The 27675-nt window shown below is 37.0% G+C and overlaps 2 protein-coding genes across 3 annotated transcripts in view; one reads left to right on the top strand and one right to left on the bottom strand.

Annotated features, from left to right (window-relative positions):
* The window catches only part of LOC145664216 (zinc finger C4H2 domain-containing protein), a 32673-nt gene extending 28913 nt beyond the window's left edge, over nucleotides 1-3760 (bottom strand). Inside the window, exon 1 of the mRNA XM_081730674.1 lies at nucleotides 3553-3760. Coding sequence (XP_081586800.1) covers nucleotides 3553-3611 — 59 coding nt within the window. The 5' untranslated portion in view covers nucleotides 3612-3760. The remainder of the gene's footprint in view (nucleotides 1-3552) is intronic.
* A 75-nt stretch (nucleotides 3761-3835) lies between these two features.
* Nucleotides 3836-27675, top strand: part of LOC145664205 (uncharacterized) — a 46666-nt gene continuing 22826 nt past the window's right edge. Inside the window, exons 1-3 of one of the 2 annotated variants that reach the window (XM_081730653.1) lie at nucleotides 3836-4022; nucleotides 17899-18048; nucleotides 22503-22658. In XM_081730653.1, the coding sequence (XP_081586779.1) occupies nucleotides 3947-4022; nucleotides 17899-18048; nucleotides 22503-22658 (382 nt within the window). In that variant the 5' untranslated portion in view covers nucleotides 3836-3946. The remainder of the gene's footprint in view (nucleotides 4023-17898; nucleotides 18049-22502; nucleotides 22659-27675) is intronic. The other variant, XM_081730661.1, reaches the window with a different exon arrangement.

Consider the following 27675-nt stretch of genomic DNA (forward strand, 5'->3'; position numbering starts at 1 on the left):
AAAGGGGTTTCTGCATCGAATTATTACGGGTGATGAGAAGTGGATCCATTACGAGAACCCTAAACGAAAAAAGGCCTGGGTGAAACCAGGTGAACCAGGTCCATCACAACCAAAACGAGATATTCACTGTGCAAAGGTTATGCTGTGCATATGGTGGGATATGAAAGGTGTGGTGTACTATGAGCTGCTGCAACCGGGTGAAACTATGAATGGAGAACGTTATCGACGACAATTAATGCGTTTGAAGCAAGCTCTGGCCAGAACACGACCAGAATGGGAGAACAGACATGATAAACTTATTGTTCAACATGATAACGCTCGCCCACATGTCGCAAAACCGGTCAAAACCTATTTAGAAAATGTCGGATGGGAAGTTTTACCCCACCCGCCGTATTCACCAGACGTTGCTCCTTCGGACTACTACTTGTTCGATTGCATGAACAACGATTTGATTGGACAACGGTTTACTTCTTCAGAAGATATCGAAACATGGGTCTCTGACTGGATCGCTTCCAAGGATGAGGACTTCTTTCGCCACGGAATCCGTACATTGCCTGACAGATGGGCGAAAGTGGTGGCTAGCGATGGACAATATTTTTCTTAAGGTATTTATGTATTTTGTGTTTGTACTACAGCTTCAATGTGTGCGTACCAACCGCACGAATTAATTCCTAGACCAAATATGAAATTTTGCAAAGCAGGAACATTGGAATAGATTTCGTGGTATCCTATTTAGGTAACCACAGATTTGTAAAATTTATAGAGAAACTATCGAATGTTATATCTAGAGATCTTACCCGTGACATCCTTAATAATATTAAAAGACTTTATCCAAAGTATACCAACGCTTTTAACCAAGTAACAGTTCATATGAAACCCATGACGAAATGAAAATGAAATCTTTAAGTTTTACGTCCAAGTTTATGCTGGCTAGGCTAAAGGAGATGGCGCTGATGACAAATGAAAGAAATAGTGGAATGAAGAAACTAAAAGGAAACGGAAGAACCCCGGGAAAAACCAAGGTACAAAGTGTTAGTCCACCGTAAAGCTCACTTGGTGCGACCATGTCGAAATCAATTCGTATGTCAATGCAGTGTGTTAAGCCATGGTCCGTAACATAACGCTGTTTAACAAGAAAGGCGTCTAGTAACATAAGGAATTCAAACAGCGTTTCGCTATTTATTATCGTTTAAGCTCACATCCACTGTTGATGACATACGTGCCCTATACGACGCACCCCGTCGCGGGCCCACTAGCTCCGCCTATTCTTACCCGGTTAGATATAATTAGTGCTTCTTAGTGGCCACTTAGTACAGGTTGGGTAGTGTTTTTGCACTGTGAATTTGGACCCAGGAATGCAACCACGAAATAATCTTTAAGATGCCGTACTAGAAGTGCATTTCGTAATGAAAGAATGCTGCAGATATGAAATATAGGTGCCAATTCTTGGAAAATTCAATGTAAAATATCTTAATTCAGAAAAGATGAGTGATACTTAAAGGATGTAGACTATAAACCTCTAACTCACATAGTAACGCAGAAACACCACTACACACGTTAAAGTTATTACCATGGTATTTTAGTGTGGTGTGTATGTAAACAGCGTTCGGCAGTGATACGAATATAAGAAAGACATGATGAAGAAATGTGCACAGTAATAACTGTAGTTGAATACTTCTGTGTTTTTATGGAATGTGAAATTTTCTTCCGCACCTAGTTCGTGCGCATACACATCGTCGCTGACGCGCCAACTCCCTAAGGACGTGCTCCTCGCGGTACCCTTTCCTGTGCTGTTGCCCTGACTTGGTTATATAGCAATCGTTAGATTTTTTCGGTAGGGTTCTAGCATAAGCATTAAAAAAAAAAAATTGTTTCGTATTTTATGCGCTATTGTTATTCCATATGTTTACACGCTCTATTTATACTCAGTCCTCTTAAAGTCAATCTGCACTCATTGGTGCTACTCCCCCATGGAACTTTCTAAAGCAGTGATTTGAGCGATCACCAACCATTTTCATAGAATATCAGGAACAGTTTCTCGGGAGAAGGTTCTAGAACACAGGTCCCCTATATAGATTTGTAACTAGGTCGGTTCCTTTCTGTACCAAAGTTTAATATTTAATTTACATAGTATTGCCGAGCGAGCGTAAGCAAGTGAAGGCGGGTTAGAGCTCTTCAGGGCACGTTTTCTGTCTTTATTACAGGTAGGTCGGAAGGGGGGCCTCTGTTCTAGAACCTTGCCGTTTGCCGGCATATTATCAATCTATACGCAATTATTTGCGCATGCACCGAGAAAAAAAACTCTGGAGCATTACTTACCGTAAAGTAAAATAATTTTATAAAGAGGCACAAATTACCCTATCTGAACAGAAAGAATGGTGTTGTTTTTCTATACGGATCCACAGATAGTAAAATGTTCGGAAAAATTTAGGGAAGTCTATAATTTACTGATTTTATGTCGAGAACAGAATTTGCTGAGCCCCTGCGGGGCTTCTAACCCATTCCCACTACAACTGCTACTACTACTACTTATACTATGGATCCGTATAGTAAAACTGCACGGAAAGAATTATATAAATAATGAATTTATGCTTGGTTGCCCAAAGAGCATTTGTGCCGTATCGCCGGACCATTTTGAAAACTGAAAAAAATCACCAAAGTGTATTGCATTCGGTTATATTTTGTTGGACTACACTAAGTTACGTTACATTACGCGTGAAGTATTACTTTAATACGGATCCATAGTATAAGTATTAGTAGTAGTAGAAGCAGGAGTAAGAGTAGTAATAGTTGTAGTAGGAACGGGTTAGAAGCCCGGCAGGGGTTGGTTGGGTTCTGTTCTGGACATGAAATGGGGAAATTAAAGACTTGCCAATTTTCTTCTGTACATTTTACAATTTCTGGATCCGTATAGTAAAACAAGTGTACCTCTTCGCGAAATAGTCCTCCGACTCCACATACAGTGCCGCTAACATCAATAACAATCAACAAATACAACCACTTTCTTAACTTTTACTCTTTCCCTTACATCCCTTGTACTCATTCTTTCTCACGAACTTAAAAAAATCTCCAATTGACCCGGTAAACTTCCTAAAATTGGTCCGGCGATACATAACTTAACCGCAAAGTAGAATAGTACAGTACCCAAGATACCTAGTTGTCAGAAAATATTGCGGGAACCTTTAGTATTATGTAGAAAATATCAACCTATCCTTATTAATAACATCAGTTACGATTTGCGTTAAATATTAACTTACTTTATTGGTTTCCTTCATGTATGTTAATATAAAAGAAATCTTTAAACATATGCGGTATGAAAGGAACCAAACAATTATTATCGATATAAAGAGAACGGTTCAATAAAAATGTGGTATTTTAAGGCAAATATTCGAGAAATTATACTAATTGGTCAGAGAAAACAAATAATAGAATTATTCAAAACTATTAATAACACATTTTTGTGTTCTATTTCATATGCTTGAGGAGCTCGGTACACTCTCGACCATTTTTATTTATACAAATCATAACATTTATTAACAAAACTTTACTTACCGAATTTCTTTCATTGCTTCTAGTTTTGCAAATATCGTCCTTTCGTCTACAACGTTCATATTTGTTAAATTTAAAAAGTACTAAAAATGTAATACAGGCTTATAATTTATTTCCACAATTTACACCTTTAAAAACAATATTCTACGGCCCTGCCTTGCAGCCGCAAACACATAATATAAACCACCAAACTCTACGCTCAGTCGAGCGTCGATTTTTTTTAGACCTAATTTAAGAATTATTATGACTTAAAAGAAGTACTTCCGATGTGTGCAAAGACTAACGTAGTTATGACGTGACACTTTCCGGCTTCTTGTCAGTCATATTTCCCGAAGAGGTGCCGGACGAAAGTAAAGTTTCTCGTATTGTGGTTTATTTACAAGAAAGGACGTAAAAAATGAAGTTCGTTATTGCAGTCTTCGTTTTTTACTTTGGAGGATCGTTTGTGATATCAGCACCAAATAATACAACAGGTAATTACACCTTGACTAGATTCCAATGACTGCAATTGCGAAATAATGGTATTGATAAGGATCTACATACTATTGCACAAAATGTGAGGCATTGTAGTATTTCAATGATTTGTTGAATATTTATCATCAAGATAAATGCAATGATATAGAATAGTCTCTCTATTGCCAGGTGTAATATATGCTAAATTAAGGTGTGCTTGAAATATAATATGACCTTGAATATTGTGCAATTAACCTATTTGACATCGTACATGTTACCTTTCACTGTACTTGTCGGTAATAGTTAAGAACAGCTACTTCTCATCCCCCGTGCACGAGGATACATCTTACTGTTGCACTACCTAAACACCCGAAGTACAAGGGCAAGAACTCAGTCTATTACCTACTTTTTAACATCCTAGATAGTCAATGAACAATTCCTGAAAGTATGGCGTTTCTCGTCCTTCCCTAAATGGGAAGTACGGCTCCTTAACTATAACCTACTTGTCAAGTGGGGGAATTCCAAGTTTGAAGACGGACTAATATATATTATGTAATCAAGGCTGGAATCAAAGGTTTGGCGAAGTATTAAGTATCTTTAATTTAGTAGTAATGGGGTGTTTTTTTGTGTCAATTTCGAAGGGGAATTATAGTTGTTTTTATTGATAGTAGGAAACCTACGGTAGAGCTCTTGAACAACGATCTACATCCATTGAGCTGTAATAAGGAAAGTAATCAACCTGGCTACTTGCCCGCCTGCAGTCGCTGTCGCTCGCTCCGCATTACTATGTGAATTGGGTAATGAGCTGTCATACAGGAACCAACATGGCTACTAACCCACCTTCATTTATCTGCGCGGACTAGTATTTTAGGACCTTCGCGAAACCTACAGAAAAGTAGTCCTACATTGTAAATAGGTACAAAAAAGAAACTGGATCCATAAAAAATTAATGATATATATTTTCATCTTTCTTCACGAAAGGTACTTGAAGAATCAATCTTGTAGGAGTAGTACCATTCCTGGTACAAGATTGACATATTGGCGGCTTAACCGTGATTAGAATAAATACAGAAATACAGTGCTCTCGTTTTCTTCACGACTGTCTACAAAATCACTTTTGCACTGGACTATATTCACTCGCAAGGGGAATAATATCTCTATCCTACGGGTTACAAATTGCGCGAGAGCACTGTTAGTAATACTGCGCCGAAGGCATCGTGCATGGCTGGATGACCTCGTTAACACTTGTGCAGAACTGTTCCATATTCGATATACACAATGCGCGTAAACTACTTTCGAGATTTTACTTCAAGGTTGTGCTTCACAGTCACGTCATAGTTCTCGAGTACTTCCATGGAAGTGCATCATGAGTCAATACACTTGTTTTGTTTTGGTAAGGTTAGAGTAGTTTAGGTTACTCTTACTACCCTTTGATCTAAATGCGAAGTAGAACAGTTTCACTGTTACTATATGAGTTTTTAGCCCCTAAACTGTCGAGCAGAACATCCGCCATACTGAATTCCAGAACACGCATCTTGAAAAGTTTGGTAAGGAACGGGCGCTATGGTGACACTATTTTTAATAGGATGCTGGAATCAGAAAATAGCATTTAGTATCTCCCCCAAATCGTTTCATGGCTCCAGAACAGAGTACTATGTTTTTGTCTAAATTGTGGTAAAGATATCAAAAACCGGCCCTAAGGGACCTCTAACCCCCTTCGCTCGCTCAGCTATATTTTTTGCAGTAAGTACGGTAACACAGGAGAACTTATATGCGCAAGATTGGGGTTTACTAAATATTAACCAAATTTGAAGGAAAAAAGAATTAAGGAACAGCTACGTTCTACCGGTGTTTAAAAAGAGTATAAAAATGTGGCAACTATAGGGGAATGAAAGCCACGAGCCATGCGGTGAGGTTATGGGAGGTAGTGTTACATTCGTAGGAAAAAGTGCACTTTGAGCAGAACGTTCATGGGAGCCCAAAACTAAAGCAAGTCGTAAGGGGTTTCTAACCCCTTCGCTCGCTCAGCTATGTTTTGTTACGTAAGATACAAGATCTTACATTTGCAAGATTGAGGGAGAAACTAAAAGATACCCCAGATCACTTTTTCACCTCAAAGTGCACTCTTACCAGTCTTCTGCTATTTGACACTTAACACTTCTCACAAATGTCACTCTTTGGTACTTCTATTATGCGATAATATTTCTCACGATGGAAGAAATATGTTCTGTTCTCAATTTCGGTCGGGTTGAAATTGTTCACTATGGCTCTTGTTCTTCATATGTATTGCAAATATTGATAAACTTGCCTCATAACAGTTTTCTTCAACGTATATTTTTTTTTTTTTTTTGGTTCCTGGTTCGATCCCAGCACGCGCCGTGTGGACTGTGTGGTGCACGGGGTTCTCCCGTTTCCTCCTACTTAATTCTTTCCACCATCTCATTCAATTCTCAGTCACCGTCTCCTTTAACCTAACCGGCATAAGCGCGGGACGTAAATCTGAAGGATTTCATTTCATTTTCATCATATATATTTTTTTCTCATAATTAGAACACTTACTATTAACCTCTTTTGGTGCACATGTTTTGGGTTCGATTCTCGATGAAAGCGCTCAAAATATTTTATTTCACTATCATGAATCGGCATTACTCGAGCAGGCTGTTCTACCAAATTTTGAGACATTTCTTAATTTTCAGGTTAAGTTAGAGCTTTGTATTTCTTTTAGCAGAGCATGCACTAAACAAGAAGCTTTATTACACTTTCAAATTAACTTCAGGAGGGCTCTGTATAAATACAGTGTGGACGTATGACATAAAAAACTGCAGTGCATAAAACACCAACCAGCTTGTGCTAGGTGGCCAGCAATAAGTACGAATGCTATCTAACCGAGTAAGAGCGGAAGCGCAGAAGGGGGTGTCCGTAGGGAGCAGGCACGTCAGCAAAGGAGGTTTACGCATAAACTAGGATAATAGAAGAGCACACTTAAACGTACAGTACTTTCACTACCACTGAAAATTGATTTGAATATGCTGTACACTGACAGTAATTACTTATATTCACATTCTCATTCTTTCGCGAAAAATGTTTCACATCGTATTTTACCGAGGGTTTGAAAAAACCTGGGTTTTTCTGAAGAAGCCCAACCCACCTGGGCCCATATGGGATTTTTCGGGTTTAACTGGGTTTTTTCGAAATATTTCAATGTCTTTGGGGTAAAAGTGTTAAAATGTGATTTATATTTCAAGATTATCATTGTCACAAGCTGCAACAATTTTGTATTCACTGCTAATTTTTAAATGGCCACCATTTTGAAATTTTACGTTGGATCGCTGCCAAAATGTACACAGCTAATTTAGAGTGTTTCGTGCTGGTACTCTGAAAATTTCAACCTAAAAAAACAAAATTGCGCTTTGTAACGTTGATACCTGCTATTTTGAAAGAAATGGTAGCCATTTTGAAATTTTACGTTGGTATGCCACCAAAATCTATACAGGAAATTTAGTCTCTCGTGCTTGTACCCTGAAAATTTAAATTTACGAGACCGAATGTTTAAATGTAGTATGTATGATACAGGCAGACGAACGAACAAATATATATTAAATCATCCCAGTAGCCTCAGTGCAGGGCCGTAACTTGTGGGGGGCAGGGGACAACTGCCCCCAAGAAAGCTCCCCGCCGTTCGAGGCGGGCACTTCAAGACAAAATTTTCTTACTCCACATACGATACGATCATGAATTTATAAATGAAACATCAAGCAGGTTCACTACATTACATAAAGCAGCACACAATAGGTAAATAAAACAAAAATGAGTCATGGGCTCATTTCAGTTGTCATGTATGGAATGGGCCCAGGGGCGTAACTAACGACCCCGCAGACTTTGCCGTGCGGGAGGGCCCACAGGCTCCGGATACCCATAAAGAGTAAAGGGAAGAGAGAAAGAGGGGGCCCAAGAATTAGTAAAACAACTTTTTCTAAGGGGCCAAAATACACGTATTAATGCTTGATCCCCAGAAAAAATCTAAGCTACGGCACTGCGTCAGTGACGTTCGCCAAATATAACACCAAATATATTAATTTAAAACAAAAATATAATTTATATTTATAAAATAATTGTTCCAAATGTGTTATACGACGTAAATATTTCCCAGCGTAAAATAAATGGTTTTACTGTTGTAGTTCACTTCCGATACTTTGTGCGTTCAATTACGGGAATTTCCCGAGCACTTGTTGAAAGACGGTTCTTTCCAGAAAATTAGTTTAAAACAATTAACGAAGATATAATTTACATTTTATAAAGTAAATGTTTAAAATTAAATATCTTCCATCGTAAAATAAATAGTTTTATTGTTGAAGTATTCAGTTCCGATGCTTTGTGCGTTCAATTGCGGAAATTTTCCGAGTACTTCTTTTGCGACTTTTTTTTTTTTTTTTTCTTTCTTCGAAAATGCACCTTTCTGTACTGTACATCGAAATTTCCAGTAGAACGCAAGTTTCAACTCAGCACTTGAAGTAGTAAGCGTTACGTAGTTTTCGGAACTCTGATCATTAAGCTTCTTAAATTTGCCATTAATTTTTAGGTTATTGCTGGTGTTGATTCTATAGAGTGCTTATTCGAAGAGTAGCAACAAATATCTGCATTAAACTGTTGTTATTGGAAAACCAAATTTTACTGAAGAATACTTCTGTTACCATCAAAGGTAATCAAAAATAATACCAATAGTTTTACGAATGCACTACAAATTTACTGGTAGTACCGGCACCTATGGCCTTAAACCCGTCAAACGTATGAGGGATAACGTCCCTCGGCGTCGGCGAGCACACTATTCACGAAAAGTATTTTCTAAAATATAAAACTGCATATTTTGCTTCAAATAAGCTATAAGCATAATCCATACATTAATTTGTTCTATAATTATTTCAGGCTAAGGTAAGGTTTTTATTATTATTATTATTATTATTGTTATTATTATTATTATTATTCATTCAGTGCATTCAGATCCTTAAAAAGGTCTTATGTTGAATATTGTTGTATACCTTAACATGAAAGCATCCATTTCGACCAATGAAAGTATAAAAATCTGATAACATTTACTTTCAATCTGATCACCTTAGTTGTACCAATAATATACTAACAAAAAGCTCAAAAACCCGGGTGGTTTTTTTCAGGTGGGTCCAACCCTGATTTTACCTATTCCCTAAGTTTTCCATTTAGTAGAACCGTCTGCACGAGTGAACCCCATTGATTATTAGACTCCTTTAGCGTAAAAGATATAATCGTGGGAAGTTATGGAACCGCCATGTACGTCGTGGTTCGGAATAACTTTCAGTCTCGTATTTTACTTTTCCTCTTTCCTTTTTCCAGCTATTCTACGGCGAACACGGTCCACGAACACGGCCTGCGTCTTTGTCATATTGGGGCTGGGAACGCAATAGGCTCGGATGCAGACACCGTAAAAGATATTTGCTGTACTGTGTGTAATTAAATCATGCATTAGATTTGCAACAAATGATAAAACTAAGATTTAGGTAATGAATGTATATCACTCAATAAACACACATATTACATGTACATTAACCAAGAAAATAAATGAGTTAACAAACCTTTGCTTAATATATCAACGAAGTAGGTGGCTTGACATATGAATTAAACAATTCACATTAGTCTTCGGCTAGCCAATGGTGCTGTTCTATCACTGTCCTGAGGTCGAGTCCCAAATGCTGCTTCCGTAATTAATATTCTAGGCTGGCGTTTGTAAATGCAATTCTTAGTGTATATGGTAACAGACGAGGTCGTGCTCCAGGGTTCCACTTATCGTGATATTTATCTCGATGAATAATAAATCGACCCGATGTAGTCTTCACATTTAAAATACTTCACAAATAAAACTGTTCGGCACTCACATTTAAAGTACTGCACAAATAAACTGTTCGACATAGATCAATTAATGAGGCGTTTAGGCTCGTCCCATACAGGGATATGTTATACGTTTAAAAAAAATGCTCAGAGATGTGCGCAATTTATGATTGCAGACAGCACGAGCGCTGCCTTCGAGATGGTGCGGGAAACACTGAAGCATTTCTTAGTTGAATATTGCATATAAATCCTTAGGCTGGAGTTTCCCGCTTATGACGTATAGCGTTGAGGTCAAGCTCTTTGGCTGAAGAGATGCGGATGCTTCAAACTTTCCAACCAGCAATGATCTGTAACAACATGTAAATCTAACTGCAAATGTCCCGTTTTCTGAACTCGAGAGCAATCACAAAGGAAGTCGCTGATTCCACATTGTATGTGCATATATAGCCATGAAATCGGACTGAGGCTCACCAACACAAAAGAAAAAAACATACCAAAGCGATGAGGGAAGAGTTTCTAGAATGTTAGGAAATATACGAGGCTTGGTTAATAAAGTTTAAAAGTCTATCAAAATTTTTCCTGATTCTCCTCAAATGCAATAAAATAGGCTGGGTGTCGGTGATAGTTAAAATTTTATGTAATTTTTTATCATGAATCTTCATTATGTGAAAATAACGTCAATGTACTACGTATATTTCCTTTTACCTCACTTTTACAACATCGTTAACTGTCTTGCCATAATAATATATATCCAGTGCATTATCCACATCTGTCACGTACAATCAGAATCCAGTTTCATCCTCTTCTGTGTCTCTTAACTACGTGGCATACTTTACAATTATTTACCAACTCTGATCTACAACTTTATTGTCTTTAAGCGTTGTCTCCTCTTTTTTTATTATTAATTAGGTCTTTTCTTTGTTTATATTGTGTGGTGTAGCGTTCTTTGTCAGCACCGAGGTAGTATGAAACATTAACCTACAATTTAAGGTGAAATGTGAACCATAATACGTTTAATATATTCCACTGGATATCATGTATCGAAAGCGCGCGGCTAGCCACTACATCTGCAGAGTGGACTGTCTTTGTTCCAACATACAGATAACCAAGAAAATAATTTAATAAATTAGTTCACTATTAACGTAAGCTGCATGAAAGTTAATTTTCTGTGCTTTGTGGAACAAGCATTATCGAATTTTCGCTGGGATAGTCCAAACCAATTCAGGCAGCCTAAGAAAAAATCTTACCTTTATAATCTCAGATGTTACCAAATTTAACAGATTTAAGTGCAAATAGTATGCACTTTACATACAGTGTGTTAAAACAAATGGACATTTTCTTTTGCTTTGTCGACCATGTGTTACGGTGTAGTATTGGCCTGACGGTCAAAGCCATCATGATGATCATCTTGAGAGCTACCGTGCGGAATTTAACCAATTTTTTAAAATATAAAAGGTGTTTAAGTAAACGTAGATTTAAAAAAAAAAAAAAAAAATAAGTCAGGCTGAAAAGATATGCCACTCGATTCCCTTCCAATTTAACATTTTGAAACAATCTAAGACTCCGGATTTCAAAATAGCTGCAATAATGTTCACATATCCCTATCACGCAGCAGCAGAGTTGGCTGGTTTAAACCAAAACCAAGAAAAGAAATGCTTTAAATCGTATGGACTTCATGGTGACGTTTCCTCATATCAAACCATCTGCATTAATTTTACCTCCTTTTAACCTTTTAATAAAGGCGTCCCATGTTCACTTCTTGGTAGAACCACAACCCTTCTTTCAAGTGTAAACCAAGTAGCGGTTGGGATGTCACTTTAAGCGAAAATCTTCTTAATAATCTAGGTATTACATAAGGATGTTAAGCCTAAATATGCAAAACGAAACCAAATTGTATATTTCTGCTTGCCTGAATGCCTGTTGTTTTATAAAGAAACCAAGCTTGCTTGAATATATTGATAAAAATTGGGAAAATTTATCGACTTTCTATGTAGCTTCCAACGTTGGCTTGGATTGGACTTTGTTTTAATTAATTGAATGATATCTACATACTAAATTTGTAATTCAATATCTCAGTTTTAGCGTACTGATTATGATACGTTGACCATAAAATTTTACATGCCAAGCAATAACAGTTTTTTATGATTGCTTTGCAGTTAAAGTAATAACAGGATTTTCCCAATGGCTAAGGCAGGAAGGAGTTTCCCGATTTATATATAATACTATATTATGGTTTCATTTGTGCAACTGTTTACCTTTTTTGTCCTTCTGAAATGACTCTTGACAATTATATTAACAAGTATGTAAAAATCAGTACAACGTATTTTTATGAAGAGTCGTTCGTTCGTGAGTCGGCAGACTCATCGCATTTGTGGTCAATTAGTCCCGGTTTCGAGTCCAATTGGAGACAATTTCTCTCGAATGTAAGCCGAGAAGCGGTTTGGATTCCGCTTTTAGCTTATGTGACGTGTGACCCCTTCCAGCATAACCACATTGTTGCATAATAACACAGGCGAAACAAACCTATTTCTGTCCATATGTAATATAAATATATAGAGCAAATTATTTAAACAAAGAAAAAAAGAAAGATTTTTTTCAATAAAAACTATGGTTTTTGCCAACCCTGCGCAGCAGTCTACCCCTTTCATCTATATGATTTGACCTCAATCCCTGTCTTCTAATTATGCTGTATTTCCAGATTATTTGCCTCAAGCTGCTTTTGGGCAGACCTTTAACAGTACAACTAATTATGGGCTCTTTAGGTATTCGAAAACCTAGTAGTTTTATGTAGGCTAGTAGGATTTTTGGGCATGCTTTCGAGTTCATTGCGAGACAAAAAGGAAAGAGAAGACTCTTATGCCTTTCGGTGATAAACTCATTTCCAAACTCCATGTTGCACACTAAAAAAAAAATCTCTTTAATTGAAAGTTTTTTTTTTGTTTTTTTGTTTTTTTTAAGTAGACCTTCCGCATGCAGTATTAAAAACATGTCTGCTATGTGTAGATGTGTTAAATACACGGACGACTCGCATAAGTACAGTTTGAACTGTTTTTTGCGTCGCGTAAAGCACATTTTTTCTTAGCAAAACTCAAAAAATATACCTTCACAGGTTGTAATTCGAACTAGGAATACCGCTGAAAACTGTTTACCATGTTTCTTGTAACGCTGTAATATAAACCTGATAGTATCATCTTGATTTTTTCTTTGGAATTCCTGCAGAAAATTTTTGACTTAACAAAAATTCATCGCAGAAAGACAAAGGAAGTTCTGCCATCGGGGAAGGATGATGAAACGGTGTTTGTTTTAAACTATGTTTTGGTATTTGGTAATCATGTGATGGGCATAAGTTCATTAGTCACTGAGTAGTGACGTTTTTCTCTCCTAACATTAGAATCACCAGCAAGTACTTGTAAACAATATTTACGAGTAATATTCTCCAACTTTGATAACCTGTATCTCCGAAACTGTGCGTGCTAGAAAAGAAAAATAAAATTACATGAGTTACCAATTTGTTGATCCTAACAACAGTACAAGATTAATGAAAATCTGAATCAGTGCGTGTCATTTTTACATTTTTCTGGGTGATTTGAAATAAAATAATCCAATAACAAAATACAAGTATTCCGACTAACTTGAAATACACATTGTTGAGTATAATCAAATTTTGTAGAGAGGAAACTGAATTTGGCACCTGGAAAGCTTTCTAATTAATGATAATAAAGGTTCAGCATCCAAATTAACCCTATCGCAGCTTCTCCAGGAACTAAATTTTTGATAAATCTCTGAAGAAATAATGTTTGTAGATGTAAATCATTGCACTTCAATTTCTTCGCGATATAACCAAGTTTTTCTCCCATTAGCGATATCCAAACTTTTACCAACCTACAACTATTATTTCTACAGAGAAGAACATAAAAAGTGAGTTCTTCGAGCCACGTAAGTTATTAGAAAAATATTCACTCTTACCAGGGATGATATCGGAACTGCACCTTGAATTGGGAGACATTCTATTTATTTCCTGATAGGACTTCTCGAGCAAGTTCCAAAACAGGTGTTCGTTTCTTGCCCGGAAGTGACCCAGCCTTTGCAGGGGCTGAAATATATAGAACATTTTGACCTATTTTCTATAGCAGGTGTACATAAAGTACGTTGCTACCCCTAAAAGTTGAAACCTATGCTAAAACGCCAAAAGACCTGTTTCATCATTGTAAAAGCATAATTTAACGAAGTGAAAATATTTGCCCCAGGGTCTCCGCAGGGTCCCAGGTGGGATCCAACTCAAAATTTGCAATTGAAAAGAGGGGCAAGTAGCATATCGTTTGAAAGCTAGTGTTAAAAGAAAAACGATAATAGAAGTCTCACAGCTTTAATCAAACTCTGTGCGAAATGGCGGAAGACTCAAAAATTTGAAAACAGTCTGCAGCTAACAGTGCATGACCATCTCTATAATTCCAAAACTGTGAAACAGGAGTCAAAATTTTAAAACACGTGTTTCATTATGTGAAAAGTGCTATTTATCGAAATGATAATGTTTATCCCAGGGTCACCGCAGGATCCCAGTGGGGTCCAACTCAAAATTTGCAGTTGGAAAGATGAGCAAGTAGCATATCGTTTGAAAGCTATCCCGCTACAATTTACCGACAGCCCGTCTGGTAGAATCGATCTAGAAACCTCTAGACCACGTGACTGTTTTGCGTTTACAAGTGTCGTTTTGATGTGAAGAACCACATAGTTCGACATTTGTTTCAAAGCTTCAGGTGTAAGAGGTGGTCATAAACTTTAAAATTCAGCATGTAGACGTAGTGTAAACACCCCACCATTTTGCACAGGATTGGCGTAGAGACGAAAGATTGGTTCCATACGTTGTCTGTTTGAGAAACTTTGAAAGAAAATACTTCTTAACCTATTTGAAAATGTGTAGTTTGACCGTTGCCCGCATATAGGGACTCCAGGACATACGTTTTCATTTCCATACAATAAACGTTTGCAATGACGAATTTAGAAAACCAGCAACCCTGACTTATAGCCTGTGATTAGCTTGAATGAAAAGTTGTGTTAGTCAGTTTGCAATAACGTTGACTTACATCTAGAAAATTGATTCTGTAGATTGCAGAGAAGGTTTACAAGCTCATCAAGTTGATGGTGACAAACTCTGTTCTCCAGGACATTACAAAGACCGTAGACGATTATGTTACGTTCGAAGATAATACTCAATTCCAGCCCTTGGACACGACATCAAATCAACAAGGAATTGCTTCGGATACCGAAGGCGATCGTGATTACGACTACCTGGACCCAAATCCTTCTCAGGAAACCGCATTTTGGAGATCATGGAGTGAAACGAAATTGAGGGATACTGTAGCAGCTTATAACAACGCATCCAGTGGTTGTAAACTCAAGGATGCGAAATGTGTAGCAATAGTTGACATCTGTACAAGTGACATCATTCGGATGAAACTATTCCTGGACAAGGGATCCAAGCTAGCAGAACTCCGAGAATCTGTCAAAGCATGGTGCAAAAATCAACGCGCTGCTCTGAATTTTTTCAGGATCACTGAAGACGGCATTGCCGTGGAAGCCTTGGAACAATCGCGGAAGCTAGGGGTTACTGGTTTTAAGGCATCCCGATTCTGGATCCGCCGACTGTTGAGAGAAATGAACTGGGGTTCCAGGAAAATCACAAAAGTCATGACAATGGCAGCCAGAACAAAAGCACTGCAACGTTCAAACGAATACGACAGCTACATTCCAACAAATCAGGCGGGAGATTGAAGAGGATAACTACAACCTTGAACAAATTGTAAATCTTGATCAAAGTGGATTCAATTATGAATTACTAACACCACGAACTCTAACTCAACGTGGAGCAAAAAAATGTCTAAACTCATGTAAGATGTGAATCAAAAGTGACACATTCTTACACAGTCCAGGAAGCGATTTTGGCATCAGGAGCGAATCTGTCATTGTGCTCTGCGAACCATCCGGGAAATTTGGATCAAGGGTCCAATGTAAAATCCCTCAGATCCCTGGAGTCATAATCAGAGCCAACAAGTCAGGAATGATGACAAAGACAATATTCAAGGAATACCTGCCACATCTTGTTCAAGACGTTGGAACTCCGTGTCTTTTGTTGAACGACGCAGCCATCATGAGAGATCCGGACTTGTATCAAGAGTGTACTGACTTACATCCAGGAACAATCACTCCAGGCTGTATTTCCTATGGACAGCCATTCAATGTGGGATATGTTCTTTACAGAAAAATGATGGTGAAGCGTGCCCACAAGCATGTTCGGAATGAAGGACTTGGAGACAAGCTAGAGATGACAAATCGGTATTTCAGTGCTAACTTGATTGGGGTAACACGAAGTCAGTTGGAATCACCCAGATTCCAAAATATGATCAAGTACGCTTTCGGCAAATGCGGATACATCGACCTTCCTGGCGATTTTAGTTACCAGTCAGTGAGAGACTTGTCTTTCAGTTTCCACACAAAGGATCCAGCTTTCTCGACATGTTCGATTCCGGACGACGAACACTGCATGGGGAAGAGTTTTATTCAGTGCAGTTGGTGTCTCCAACCACTGTGCTTTTATCACTTCTTCATGAACAGTAGCATGGCCGCACACCTCCACGAGACACTCAAGGCTCACTATCACGCCGTAGAGTGATCGTCATGCATATGGCCCTCATACCTGCATAACAAAGATACAGTCCTGGCTGCTACCACGTTGCTACGACCGTGGCGTGTGACTTACGTGGCTCTCACATACAGACCAGAACAAAAGCCAAGCTTCAGCAAACAACATTCGACGGAGCCGTGTCTTCTAGACTGCTTCCACCAGACGGGTCGTCGGAAGGTTGAAGAACGATATCTTATAAACGATATACTTTTTGAAGCCTTTCCAAATGAAAACTTCGAGGTAGACTCCGCGTGGGACCCTACGAGGGCCCTGGGGCAAACATTTTCATTTAGATAAATTGCACGTTTTAAATACTGTAACACATGTTTTAGAATTTTGACACCTGGAATTCTAGTGGTGGCCATGCACTGTTAGCTGCAGACTGTTTTCAAATTTTGAATCTTCCGCCATTTCACACAGAGTTTGCATTGAGCTGTGAAACTTCTGTTATCGTTTTTCTTTTAACCCTAGCTTTCAAACAATACGCTACTTGCCCCTCTTTTCAATTGCCAATTTTGAGTTGGACCCCATTGGGGATCCTGCGGGGACTCCGGGGTAAACATTATCATTTCCATAAATAGCACTTTTCAAATAATGAAACACGTGTTTTAGAATTTTGACACCTGTGTCGCAGTTTTGGAATTCTAGTGGTGGCCATGCTCTGTTAGGTGCAAATTGTTTTCAAATTTTGAATCTTCCGCCATTTCGCACAGAGTTTGATTAGAGCCGTGAGACTTCTGTTACCGTTTTTCTTTTAACAGTAGCTTTCAAACGATATGCTACTCGCCCCTCATTTCAATTGCAAATTTTGAGTTGGACCCCACGTGCGACCCTGCGGCAAATATTTTCACTTCGTTAAATTATGCTTTTACAATGATGAAACAGGTCTTTTGGCGTTTTAGCATAGGTTTCAACTTTTAGGGGTAGCAACGTACTTTATGTACACTGCTATAGAAAATAGGTCAAAATGTTCTATATATTTTAGCCCCTGCAAAGGCGGGGTCACTTCCGGTAACGTAACGAACACCTGTTTTGGAACTTGCTCGAGAAGTCTTATAAGGAAATAAATAGAATGTCTTCCAATTCAAGGTGCAATTTCGATATCATCCCTGGTTAGTGGCAAAAATTTATCACTGAAATGTCTGCGATTAAATTGATACTTGAATGCTGTTCTTTATTATTTTAATCAGTCCTTTATTTTCAGATGTTTTGCACAAACATTATTCTTTCAGTGCGAAGCGGGTCATTTCTGGTAGTAGCGAAATATAGATATATATATGAAAGCGTCAGAATGAAGTTTAATGAGCATTGTTTTCTTCCCCCAAAATTCTGATCCTGTTTTTCTTTTCTTTCATTAGATCCATGCTCCAAGTACAAAGACAGCTGTCAACTATGTGTACACTACAACTGTTCATTTGTAAGTCAGGGAGAAGAGAATTTTTGTCTCTCAAATGGAACTGAAATCCCAACGAATGCAACTGTAAGAAGAAAATCCGCAGATTGCAAAGGTAAGACAAGAATCATTACTATGACAATTAACTTGTTAAAGGTATGGAACACTTCCGGATATATAATCATTTTTGAAGTTCCGTGAATGTATTTATATTTCATTGAAGCTTTTCCAACGTTTTCCATTGAACCATTCTTCGATGGGTATAGGAAAGGTTTGAAAATGGATGATTATATATTCAATATTGCTCCGGATATTTGATTTAAGCTGTGAAATGTTTAAATTACTTAATGACGTAATAGGACTCACAATTTTAATAATAAAAGTTGTACTTACTTCTTTTCGGAGTGCGGTAAGGGAAGAGGTTATCTTCAAGAGTCACGAGTTTTTCGCAATGCGCGATAAAACGAAATGCGTCAGAATTAAGTAATTTTCAGTTTCTTGAAGTTTTATGACATTGTGTGTATTTTCATTGGTTTCCGTTGCGCGACAAAACGCGAAATTGGGGGTTTTGCGCGAAATTTCTAACAAGACGTGAAATAACACGAAATTTTAAAAATATGTTTTCATTAATTTTAAAACGCCAGTTTTCCGCTGACGAAACTGTAGAACGGTGCATTTTTGGTGATTCGGAACGCTCAAAAATTTATTTGAAAGGCAAGAAGCTAATTTTGAAGGCTCAGTTAAGTTTTGTTAGTGAATTATGGTTACCTTGTCGATTTTATAACTTTCACTGAGACAGACAAATCTCCAACAGCACATCTGTTGAGTAATCCGTCTTGACAGACTCAGTATTCGATTGAACGTTTTGCGGCAGGGCTTCTAGTGTAAAAAACTAAAGCACACTTAAATTTGTTGCCAAGTGAAAGAGGGCTAGTGTTGAATGTGACTTTTAAAAATGTGCAGAAAGATCATTCTTCAAGCTTTCTTCCCAAAGAAGACTCCCAAACTATAAAAATATATGATGCTTTGGGAAAGCTATTTGATTTTTCTATAATTGCATGTAGTAGTGAACCAGACTCCGTTGCGTTAAGGAAGTTTTTTTAAAGCTTTGCCTTTATTTAAGAAAATGCAAGCACCTGCTTATGAGGTACCATATTTGGAGTTTTACAAAGTGGAGCATCGTAAATGTTTTGAATGGACAGAAGTTCCGAATTGATGATTGTTTGAAGTTTGTTCTAAATGCATTTACATATGTGTGGCTTCCAACAAGCAATGCAATTGTGAGAGGTTGTTGTTTAAGGAAAGGCTGGCGTTGACAAACGTACAACAGTGAAGGAGGAAAATGTGGAATACTTATGTTCAATGCTTAAATGTAACTTGTGCCTATGTCTTTCCAGAAGATAGCAAAACATTCCTACTCATAGTAAATTTAGTTACTTGATTTTCCTTCAGTTTGATTTGAAATATGTGAAATTTACAATGTCAAGTGAAATATTCAGTTTTTATTTTTTATAAAGATAAATGGTTTATTTCTGTAGTGATCTATGAATAAAAGGAACAATTGAAAAGAAATTTCAAGTAATATCTTTTCCACAAAAGCTACAAAATGCAAAACTTGATTTGAAAATGCGACAAAACGCGAAATATAAAAAACCAAAACGCGAAATTTTCAAATTCTTCGTGCGGAAAAACTCATGTCCCTAATTATCTTTAACAAGAACTGAATTAACTATTTAGGAACATCAACAGTTTTGTTTTAATTCAGGGTACAAATAGAAGTTTATATTTCACACTTGAACTTTTTTCGTAAATGCGAGTAATTAGAGATAGTCAGCATATCCAGAAATTTGTACTTCTGTACAAACAGAAAAGGCTTCTGCTATGCAACTTACGTGAGCTTTACTGTTCCTTTAGGGGGAAAAAGTACCCTAAATTCAAGGTCGGGTTTTCAAAATTCTGTGTTCTACGCCCAAAATGATGTGTTTTGGCAAGAAGTCCGTAAATTTATGCAGTTTGTGTCTGCACCATCCATAAGAATGTTGAGTTGCTTCTTCATGCTCTAGGTTATGGTAGGTACAAAGAACGTTTCATTTCTTGTGTGTGACAATGGAAATTCTGCCTGTATGGTCCGACAATGCGAACACTGTCTTCTCCACAAAACCTAAAGCATTATCTCCTCAGTAAGTTGGTCTATGATCCAGATGATGTAACTGAATACGTATCACGAATGGGTCAATACCGACTGAGCAGAATTACATATCGTCACTGCAAATGTCGATGATTTTATAAAATCAGTAGTGTCAAAGCTTGAACTTCTTTTATCCCACGCATATATCATGAAACAACAGTCAGACTATCTAAAACACCTGAAAGGGACAATCAGCGTTTAGAGCAGTTATTGCTTTGTTTGATTTTAGTGAAAATTATTCCTTTGTTATTCAGAATGAAGCACAAGGATACCATTGGACTCGGTCACTGTACAGTTCATCCAATTGTGATATATTACAAAAGTCCAGGTTAATAATGCATTACAAACAAGCAGTCACTGTTTTTTATGAGATCACCTAGATCACAATATTTCAATGGTGTACAAAATTCAGTCAGAAATAGCCACTTACATTAAGGAGCAATTTACCTTGTGTTGATTTCAGCACAAGGAAGATTTCCGGCTGACATCTTCGTGGTCATTCTTTGCTACAAGTCATGACAAATCTTCTTGCGATGTAGTCCGTCGCACAGTCAAGAGACTTACTTCAAAAGCTAGCCTTCAACGACCATTACAGGATCAAATTACATCCATTGATAGTGTGTTTTCTTACTGCCACATTCGTGGCACTCTTTACCATAAGATTGAAAACAGGGGACGTGGATCACATTCGTTCACATCTAAAGCTACGATTAATGCAAACAAAAGATATTCTTGACATAAGTGTTTTTCATCGTGTATTTCCACTATCCCAACACGAAGCTGGATTGAAAGAAAGAAAGCAGGACGAAAAGTATGTAATACCTCTTACTATAGCTGATTCCTCAAGTCAGAGGATTTGAAACTGTTTCTGACGGTACTGTTCATTACTGAACTTAACTGTGTGTAAATTTGTTTGTAATAACTTGTCTTCATGATCAGTAAAATGCAGAAATACATTGTGCCAAGTACCAAATTTCTCAGACGTCTAAATAGTAGGTTTCAAAGGATATCTGAATTAATGCAGATATACCCTTAAAGTGGCAATACTGTTTACCACATTGCCTCCATATGTATTACTGAGCACTTCACATATTTATTTTAGCAGTAATCTTAATTTGCATTGAACATGTAAAACTTATTTTTTCAAAATAAATAAGTAGATGAGTTTAGGATTCCTTTCACTTATTTATTATTTATAAAAAGTGTGTCCGGTTACGTTGAATTTTTGTACTTGGGCCTCTCCTGTCCTGGTTTAGGGGCATTCTTTGGGATACTTCACTACCCACAAAAGAACTCAAGCATATATTGTAATTTGTAATTTAACAATTCATAACTTTATAACATTTATTAATAATACCAGCATGTTCCCAAAATCCCCACTGTTTTTCTTTCATAACTCTGTACAGCCGAGCTTTACGTTTAGCTGAAAACAAAAATTACTACCAAAACACGTGAACCTTTCGTGATAATTCTGGTTTAGTGATGCAGTGTGTTCACTCCATAAAAATGTAAGTTATAACGTTCATTATTCTTTTTAAGAAAGATAGGATTTTGATATCTTATTGATATATTTTTTTTATTGAAATTACAAACCTTGGCGTTTCTCCGAGCAGCTTTTCACGCAGATGTTCGTTAGATCTTGTGCTATAACATTTTGAATTTAGAGCGCAGTCTCAAAGCAGAGTCTCAGAAGCTGCGTACATTTGCTATTTTCCCAAACTTTGATGACCTCTAGCTCTAAACGTGTTTGGTCTCAAGGAGAAAAAACCTCACACAGGTTATGATCCTTGTACTACTAACAAGTGACGGAAGTTTCATGAAAATCGGAGATGGTGGGTTTAAAAAATATATATATATTTTGGTGGGTTATTTAACGTGGAATGACCCTTTTGTTAATATTGCTATCTGCCTCACAACTGTTATTTCTTCGCAGATATCAAAATTTAAGAGCTCTTCCGTGGCTAAGCGTTTAGCGTACGCGTCTTTGGCGTGGGACACCCAGGTTCGATTCCCGGCGGGATCTCATGTAGTTCGGATTCCACATTAATCAGTAGGTCCACGTCGCATATAACCTCGCTGCTGAAAAGGACGTTAAACTAAAATCAACTCAATATCGAAATCCAAAAAAGTGTGGGGTCTGTAGTTTAATTTCAAAACAAAAAGATGATCCATAACTGAAATAATTAGAAATCACAGTTCTAGAGGATGACAGACAGAGAATTTCATATATGTATTTTATGTAGTCACAAGTTTTCTTCAGGTGCGCTGAGGTAGAAGTGAGAATTGCTTCAAAACCATAAATCTACCTGAATTAAAGATTTGAATGAATATTTTGATAAATTTGTTAGTTAAATTTAATGTTGAAATACTGTTTGTTTCAGATCAGCAATGTGGAAACTACACAGACTGTGTAACATGCACTAAAAGCAAATGCTTTTATGTTGAAATGACTGATCAAGATGAGAGTTACTGCAGTGCAAAGGCTATAAAAGATCAGTTTGTGACTGATGTGAAGAAAACAGCAGATGAATGCACAGGTGAGCTGCACTATTAAGACAGGCGTGAATATTGTAAGGGTCGTAAGAAAATAGTTACCACCACCGAGCGAATGGTTTGTATATATTTGGAAATAATAGGAATACTGAAGTGTTTCCCGGAAACAATTCAGTTTCTTTAGATCAAACGTAGAAGTAGGAACAATGTTTGTTCTATTTCACTGAAGGATGTGCATGCATTTCTGTCACCAGAAAATATAATTGCACTAACATAAACTAAACAAATACATTTAAGATCTTTCGATAAATCGCTTCATCAGATAGGATGGGATGAAGTAGGGAGAAAAGAGACAGAAAAGGCTATTGAAGCGAGCACCATGTTGGAATTCTTGGTTATTTCATAGTGTTATCAGGCTGAAAATATATGAAGTTTAGTGGAAGAAGATAGGAGGAATGAGACTGGTAGTTCGCTAAGAGAACAAGCAATAAAACAGTTAATGAAAAAAATTGACACATGTTATTTTTCAATCGAACTAATCTTAGTATACGTATATCGTGTAGTAATTCCCAACATTTTCAATGGGAATCTTCATCTTCCTCAGTGACACTCTCTCAAAACACCAAGGGCAAATTTCTCACATCACATGGCATCCATCATTGAAGTACAGAAACACGGAAACAGCGTTTCTTTAAGTTATAAAAATGTGTACAAATAACTTTATCGTATCAAAAGCAAAGGCTACACTCGTTATTTTATTTTATTTTATTCTTTTCTTTTCTTTTCTTTTTTTTATTTTTCGAAAAACAAAGAGCCTTTACAGAACCACTGCTACAAATTTTTTCTTGATATTCCATTGTTTCATAATACTAGCTCTTCGAACTTTTTTAAAGAAAAAATAATAAAGTGTAGCTTTTGCACTTGATAATATCGAAATTAGTTGTACACATTTTCATAGCTTGAAGAAACATAATTCGGCACCTCAACGATGGATGCCATGTGATATGATAAATTTGCTGTTGATGTTTCAAGAAAGAGCTGCTGACGAAGATATGTGTTGCCATTGAAAATTGCGACAATTACTATGTGAAAGACCAGGGTGTCTGTCGGTCACGAAAGTCACGAAATCAGAAAACGGTCATGAAAGTAAAGAAGTTTAGCTTTTGGGTCACGATATTTTTTTTTTTTTTTTTTTTTTTTAATCTGTACAAATATAAGTATAGACTGGAAAAGTTTGTTCTATAAAACGTCAAAATTTACCACCAAAAACGTTTATGGTCTGCTTTAGACGCTACCAAATCAGAAGCAAAGCATGCTTCTACCGCATGCATGAAAATTTGGCCCAAATCGCTCCTGAGAATGTTATTAAATTTTGTAGTTTGAGAAAGAAAAGGTCACGAAATTTCATTTTGGAATTTTAATAGACACCCTGAAGACGTATACCAAGATAAGTCTAAGTAAATATTTGTAATATGCGACAGTTTAAGCTGTTATTTCTCAATCCTTTTTTCCTTCTAGTTAATGAGTTAATAGTATGGTGCGAGGTATCGGGGATGTTCCCTCTCAATCATATTCTGATACCCCAGACCATGTGTAGTGTAATGCAAGTTGGAGTATATTGTTAGATGTCATTGTTCTCTGTGTTTCCATATAATTTTAATATTATAGCTGTATTCGAAATAAGATATAAAATAATCACTTTGGGCTTCTAAGTTTGTACTCATAGCTTGTAATAAACACATTATTTTCCACTGTTGCTCAATTCAATTGTCCCATTGTGCCTGTAGTCGCCACTCGATATAGTATCCTTACTCATACACTGCAGTTCATCATCGCAAGTGAATTCGGGATTTGCAAACGTCTTACATTGTAGTTATGAAACGTAAAGATACTTTCCTTCCTACACTCAACCGCGTTTGGAAAAGTTGAATGCATGTATCTCAGGTAGTGTATAATTAATTTTCGTAGTTTAGTGCTGTAATGATACCAACCCTGATGTTTACAGTTTGCACCCCTTTTATTATATTTTTTGTTTCTATTTATTGTTCCCTTGTTCTGCTTCATACTTAAACCGACGTATCTGTTTCAGTAATTTTATTTTCCACCATTAAACTTCCGTCTACTTTCGTCGTTATGACTTATCAAGAACCCGTCTGGACGCTTTATAGCTATATCTGTTCTATCTACTTCTTCCTCTCCCTGTCTGACAAAGCGTGATAACGTAATACTTTAGTTGTGTGAATGTTTTCACTATTTTCTGGTAAATTATCTTCTATTGTTCCAGAATTCATTTGTTTTATCACAGGGTGGACCATTTAATTGTAACGGCCTTTTGTAATATAGGGTGTTTCAAAATGAATATCAGAGTTTTAAGGCTGTGTAATATTACATTTAACGTACAATTATAAGCTATACATCAAATGAAAGAGCAACTCAGTTTTGCTGCAAGTGTTCAATGTGAGCATTCGTGACACGGCGCACATCGAATCGATAGGCGAGAAAGGCTCATAAACTTTCTGCCAGGATAGGGCACAAAACACATTTAATGTAGGGGAGTCTCGTTGCAACTTTACCATCTTGTGGGGACTGACTCCCAGGTGTGAAATGTCGATTCGTCACTGAAAACGACACGATCCAAAAAAAAAAAAAAAAAAAAAAATCATAGTCATGCAGCAACATTTCAGCAGACACGTAAACCGTAGTCCGTAGGCTTTCGAGCTTTTAGCAACTGCAAACGATAAGGGCGTAGTTGTAAGCGCCTCCTTAAAATTCTCCACAGAGACGGTTGTACTCTAACTATAGATTCAGTCTTTGCAGAATATGAAACACAAAAAATCTTTCTGCTCACTTGCCGCCGTCTTTGCTCGTAGGACTTTCTAACAGCAGACAGAGGAAAGAGTGTATGCGCATGCGTGCCTAGAAAACTGAGTTGCTCTTTCATTTGATGTATTACTTATAATTGTACGTTAAATGTAATATTACACAGCCTTAAAACTCTGATATTCATTTTCTTGAAACATCCTGTATTTCTATTAATTGATGAAAATCGATGAATTTTTCTAACATTCAAATATCGATAAGGGAACCTTGTTTGACCCCGCAGTACCATTCGATTAACAGCATTTCCAATCCAACATAGTTTTTTAAGTAGCACTACTTCAAGTCATTACATGTTTCAGTTACATTCAAAAAGAAAACTTGTAATACCACTTTTTTTGTACAGTGTTGCAAACTATGGACACTGCAAAATCACAAACATCCTTAAACATCGAAATTTTGGAGGCGTCTACAAAAGTATCAACCCAAGTGAGGTGAACGTTTGAATGCACATCAGAAGTACTTTAGTATCAAATAACTATGACCATGATATGACGTATTTCTAATAAGTAGGAAAGGAATAGTATCCAAACAACAACATCTGACAGTGATTTGCTAAAGAGCATGGATGCTTTTAATTTTACATTAATTGACAAAGGATAGTATATATTTTCACACAAGTAGTTATTTTTACAAGATTGTGGATAGTGAGGGAAACATGTTTATGTAAATAGAACCATTTTTGCGATATATTGTAGGAAGAACACGTGCGTATGTTTTCTACCGTTATTAATGGTACGCTTTGTGAATATCTTAATTTAAAACGGTAATAGGTACTGAACTTTCTTCAAATCAAAGGCGGTAATAAATACCGAGCTTTTCTCAGGTTCATAAACTGTAACAAATACTCAGTTTTTCTCAGATGCAGAAACGGTAATAGATACCGAGCTTTCTCATATCCAGAAAAGGTAAGATACAGAGCATTTCTCATATCAAAAAAACTAATAGATACCGAGCTTTTCTCATATCAAAAACGGTAATGGATACCGAGCTTTTCTCATATCAAACAGTAATGGATACCGAGCTTTTCTCATATCAGAAACAGTAATGGATACCGAGCTTTTCTCAGATCAAAAAACGATAATAGATAATGAGCTTCTTTCAGATCCACAACTGTACTCGATACCGAGGTTTTCTCAGATCAGAAAACGGAAATAGATATCGAGGTTTTCTCAGATCAAAAATGGTAATGGATATCGAGCTTTTCTCAGATTAGAAACTGTAATAGTTACTGCGCTTTTCTGCAAAACGGTAATAGGTAATGAGCTTTTAGATCAAAAACTAGTCGATACCGAGCTTTTCTCAGATCAAAGAACTTAGATACCGAGGTTTTCTCATAAATGGTAATAGATACCGCGCTTTTCTGCAAAACGGTAATAGGTAATGAGCTTTTAGATAAAAAAAACTACTCGATACCGAGCTTTTCTCAGATCAAGAAAACTAATAGACACTGAGCTTTTCTCAGGTCAAAAGCAGTAATAGGTGCCGAGCTTTTTCTAGTCGGATTGAACGACTAAAGAATAGGTTTCATCTCCATCCTTATTTCTGTATTGAAACCTGAAACTAGAGCTCCTTCGTGGATAAAGGGTACGCGCATTTGACGTGGGAGATCCTGGTTCCATTCCCGGCAGGAGCTTATGTGATTCGGATGTCAGGTTAATCAGTAGGTCCACGTCTCATATAGCCTTGCTGCCGAAAGAAACGTTAAACTCGAAATCAGCTCACCTCAAACCTGTAACTAGTAATCCACGAGCGAGAAGCGGTTCCCTGACACGGATTCAGCGTACCTTTTCCTTATTCTCTCTACTGAAAGCGGGAGCGGTAGAAACACACTACTCCCACTTCTGGTTCCGATATTAATCCTCATAGACTAAAAACGGTAACAGGTAATGAGAAATTGTATATGGATGGATCCACAATCCTATCCATGGAAAATATGGATCCACAATCCTACAACTCGTGTGTACAAACCGGAAGTGGTAAAAAATCGACTACAATTTGTTTTCTCTATTGATTTCAATAGAGCAAATACTGTAAGATACAGTGAGAAACTTTTTGTTACGGATTCGGCATTTTAAGAACAGGTTCCATTTTCTGATAGATATATAGTTTCCAGTTTTAATGGTGAACCTCCATAGAAAGTCCGTTTCATAGTGCGAAGTGAAATCCACTTTATTATTATTT

The sequence above is a fragment of the Thermobia domestica genome, chromosome 1 (assembly GCF_964235325.1).
Source record: "Thermobia domestica chromosome 1, izTheDome1.hap1.1, whole genome shotgun sequence".
Taxonomy (NCBI): Eukaryota; Metazoa; Arthropoda; class Insecta; order Zygentoma; family Lepismatidae; genus Thermobia; species Thermobia domestica.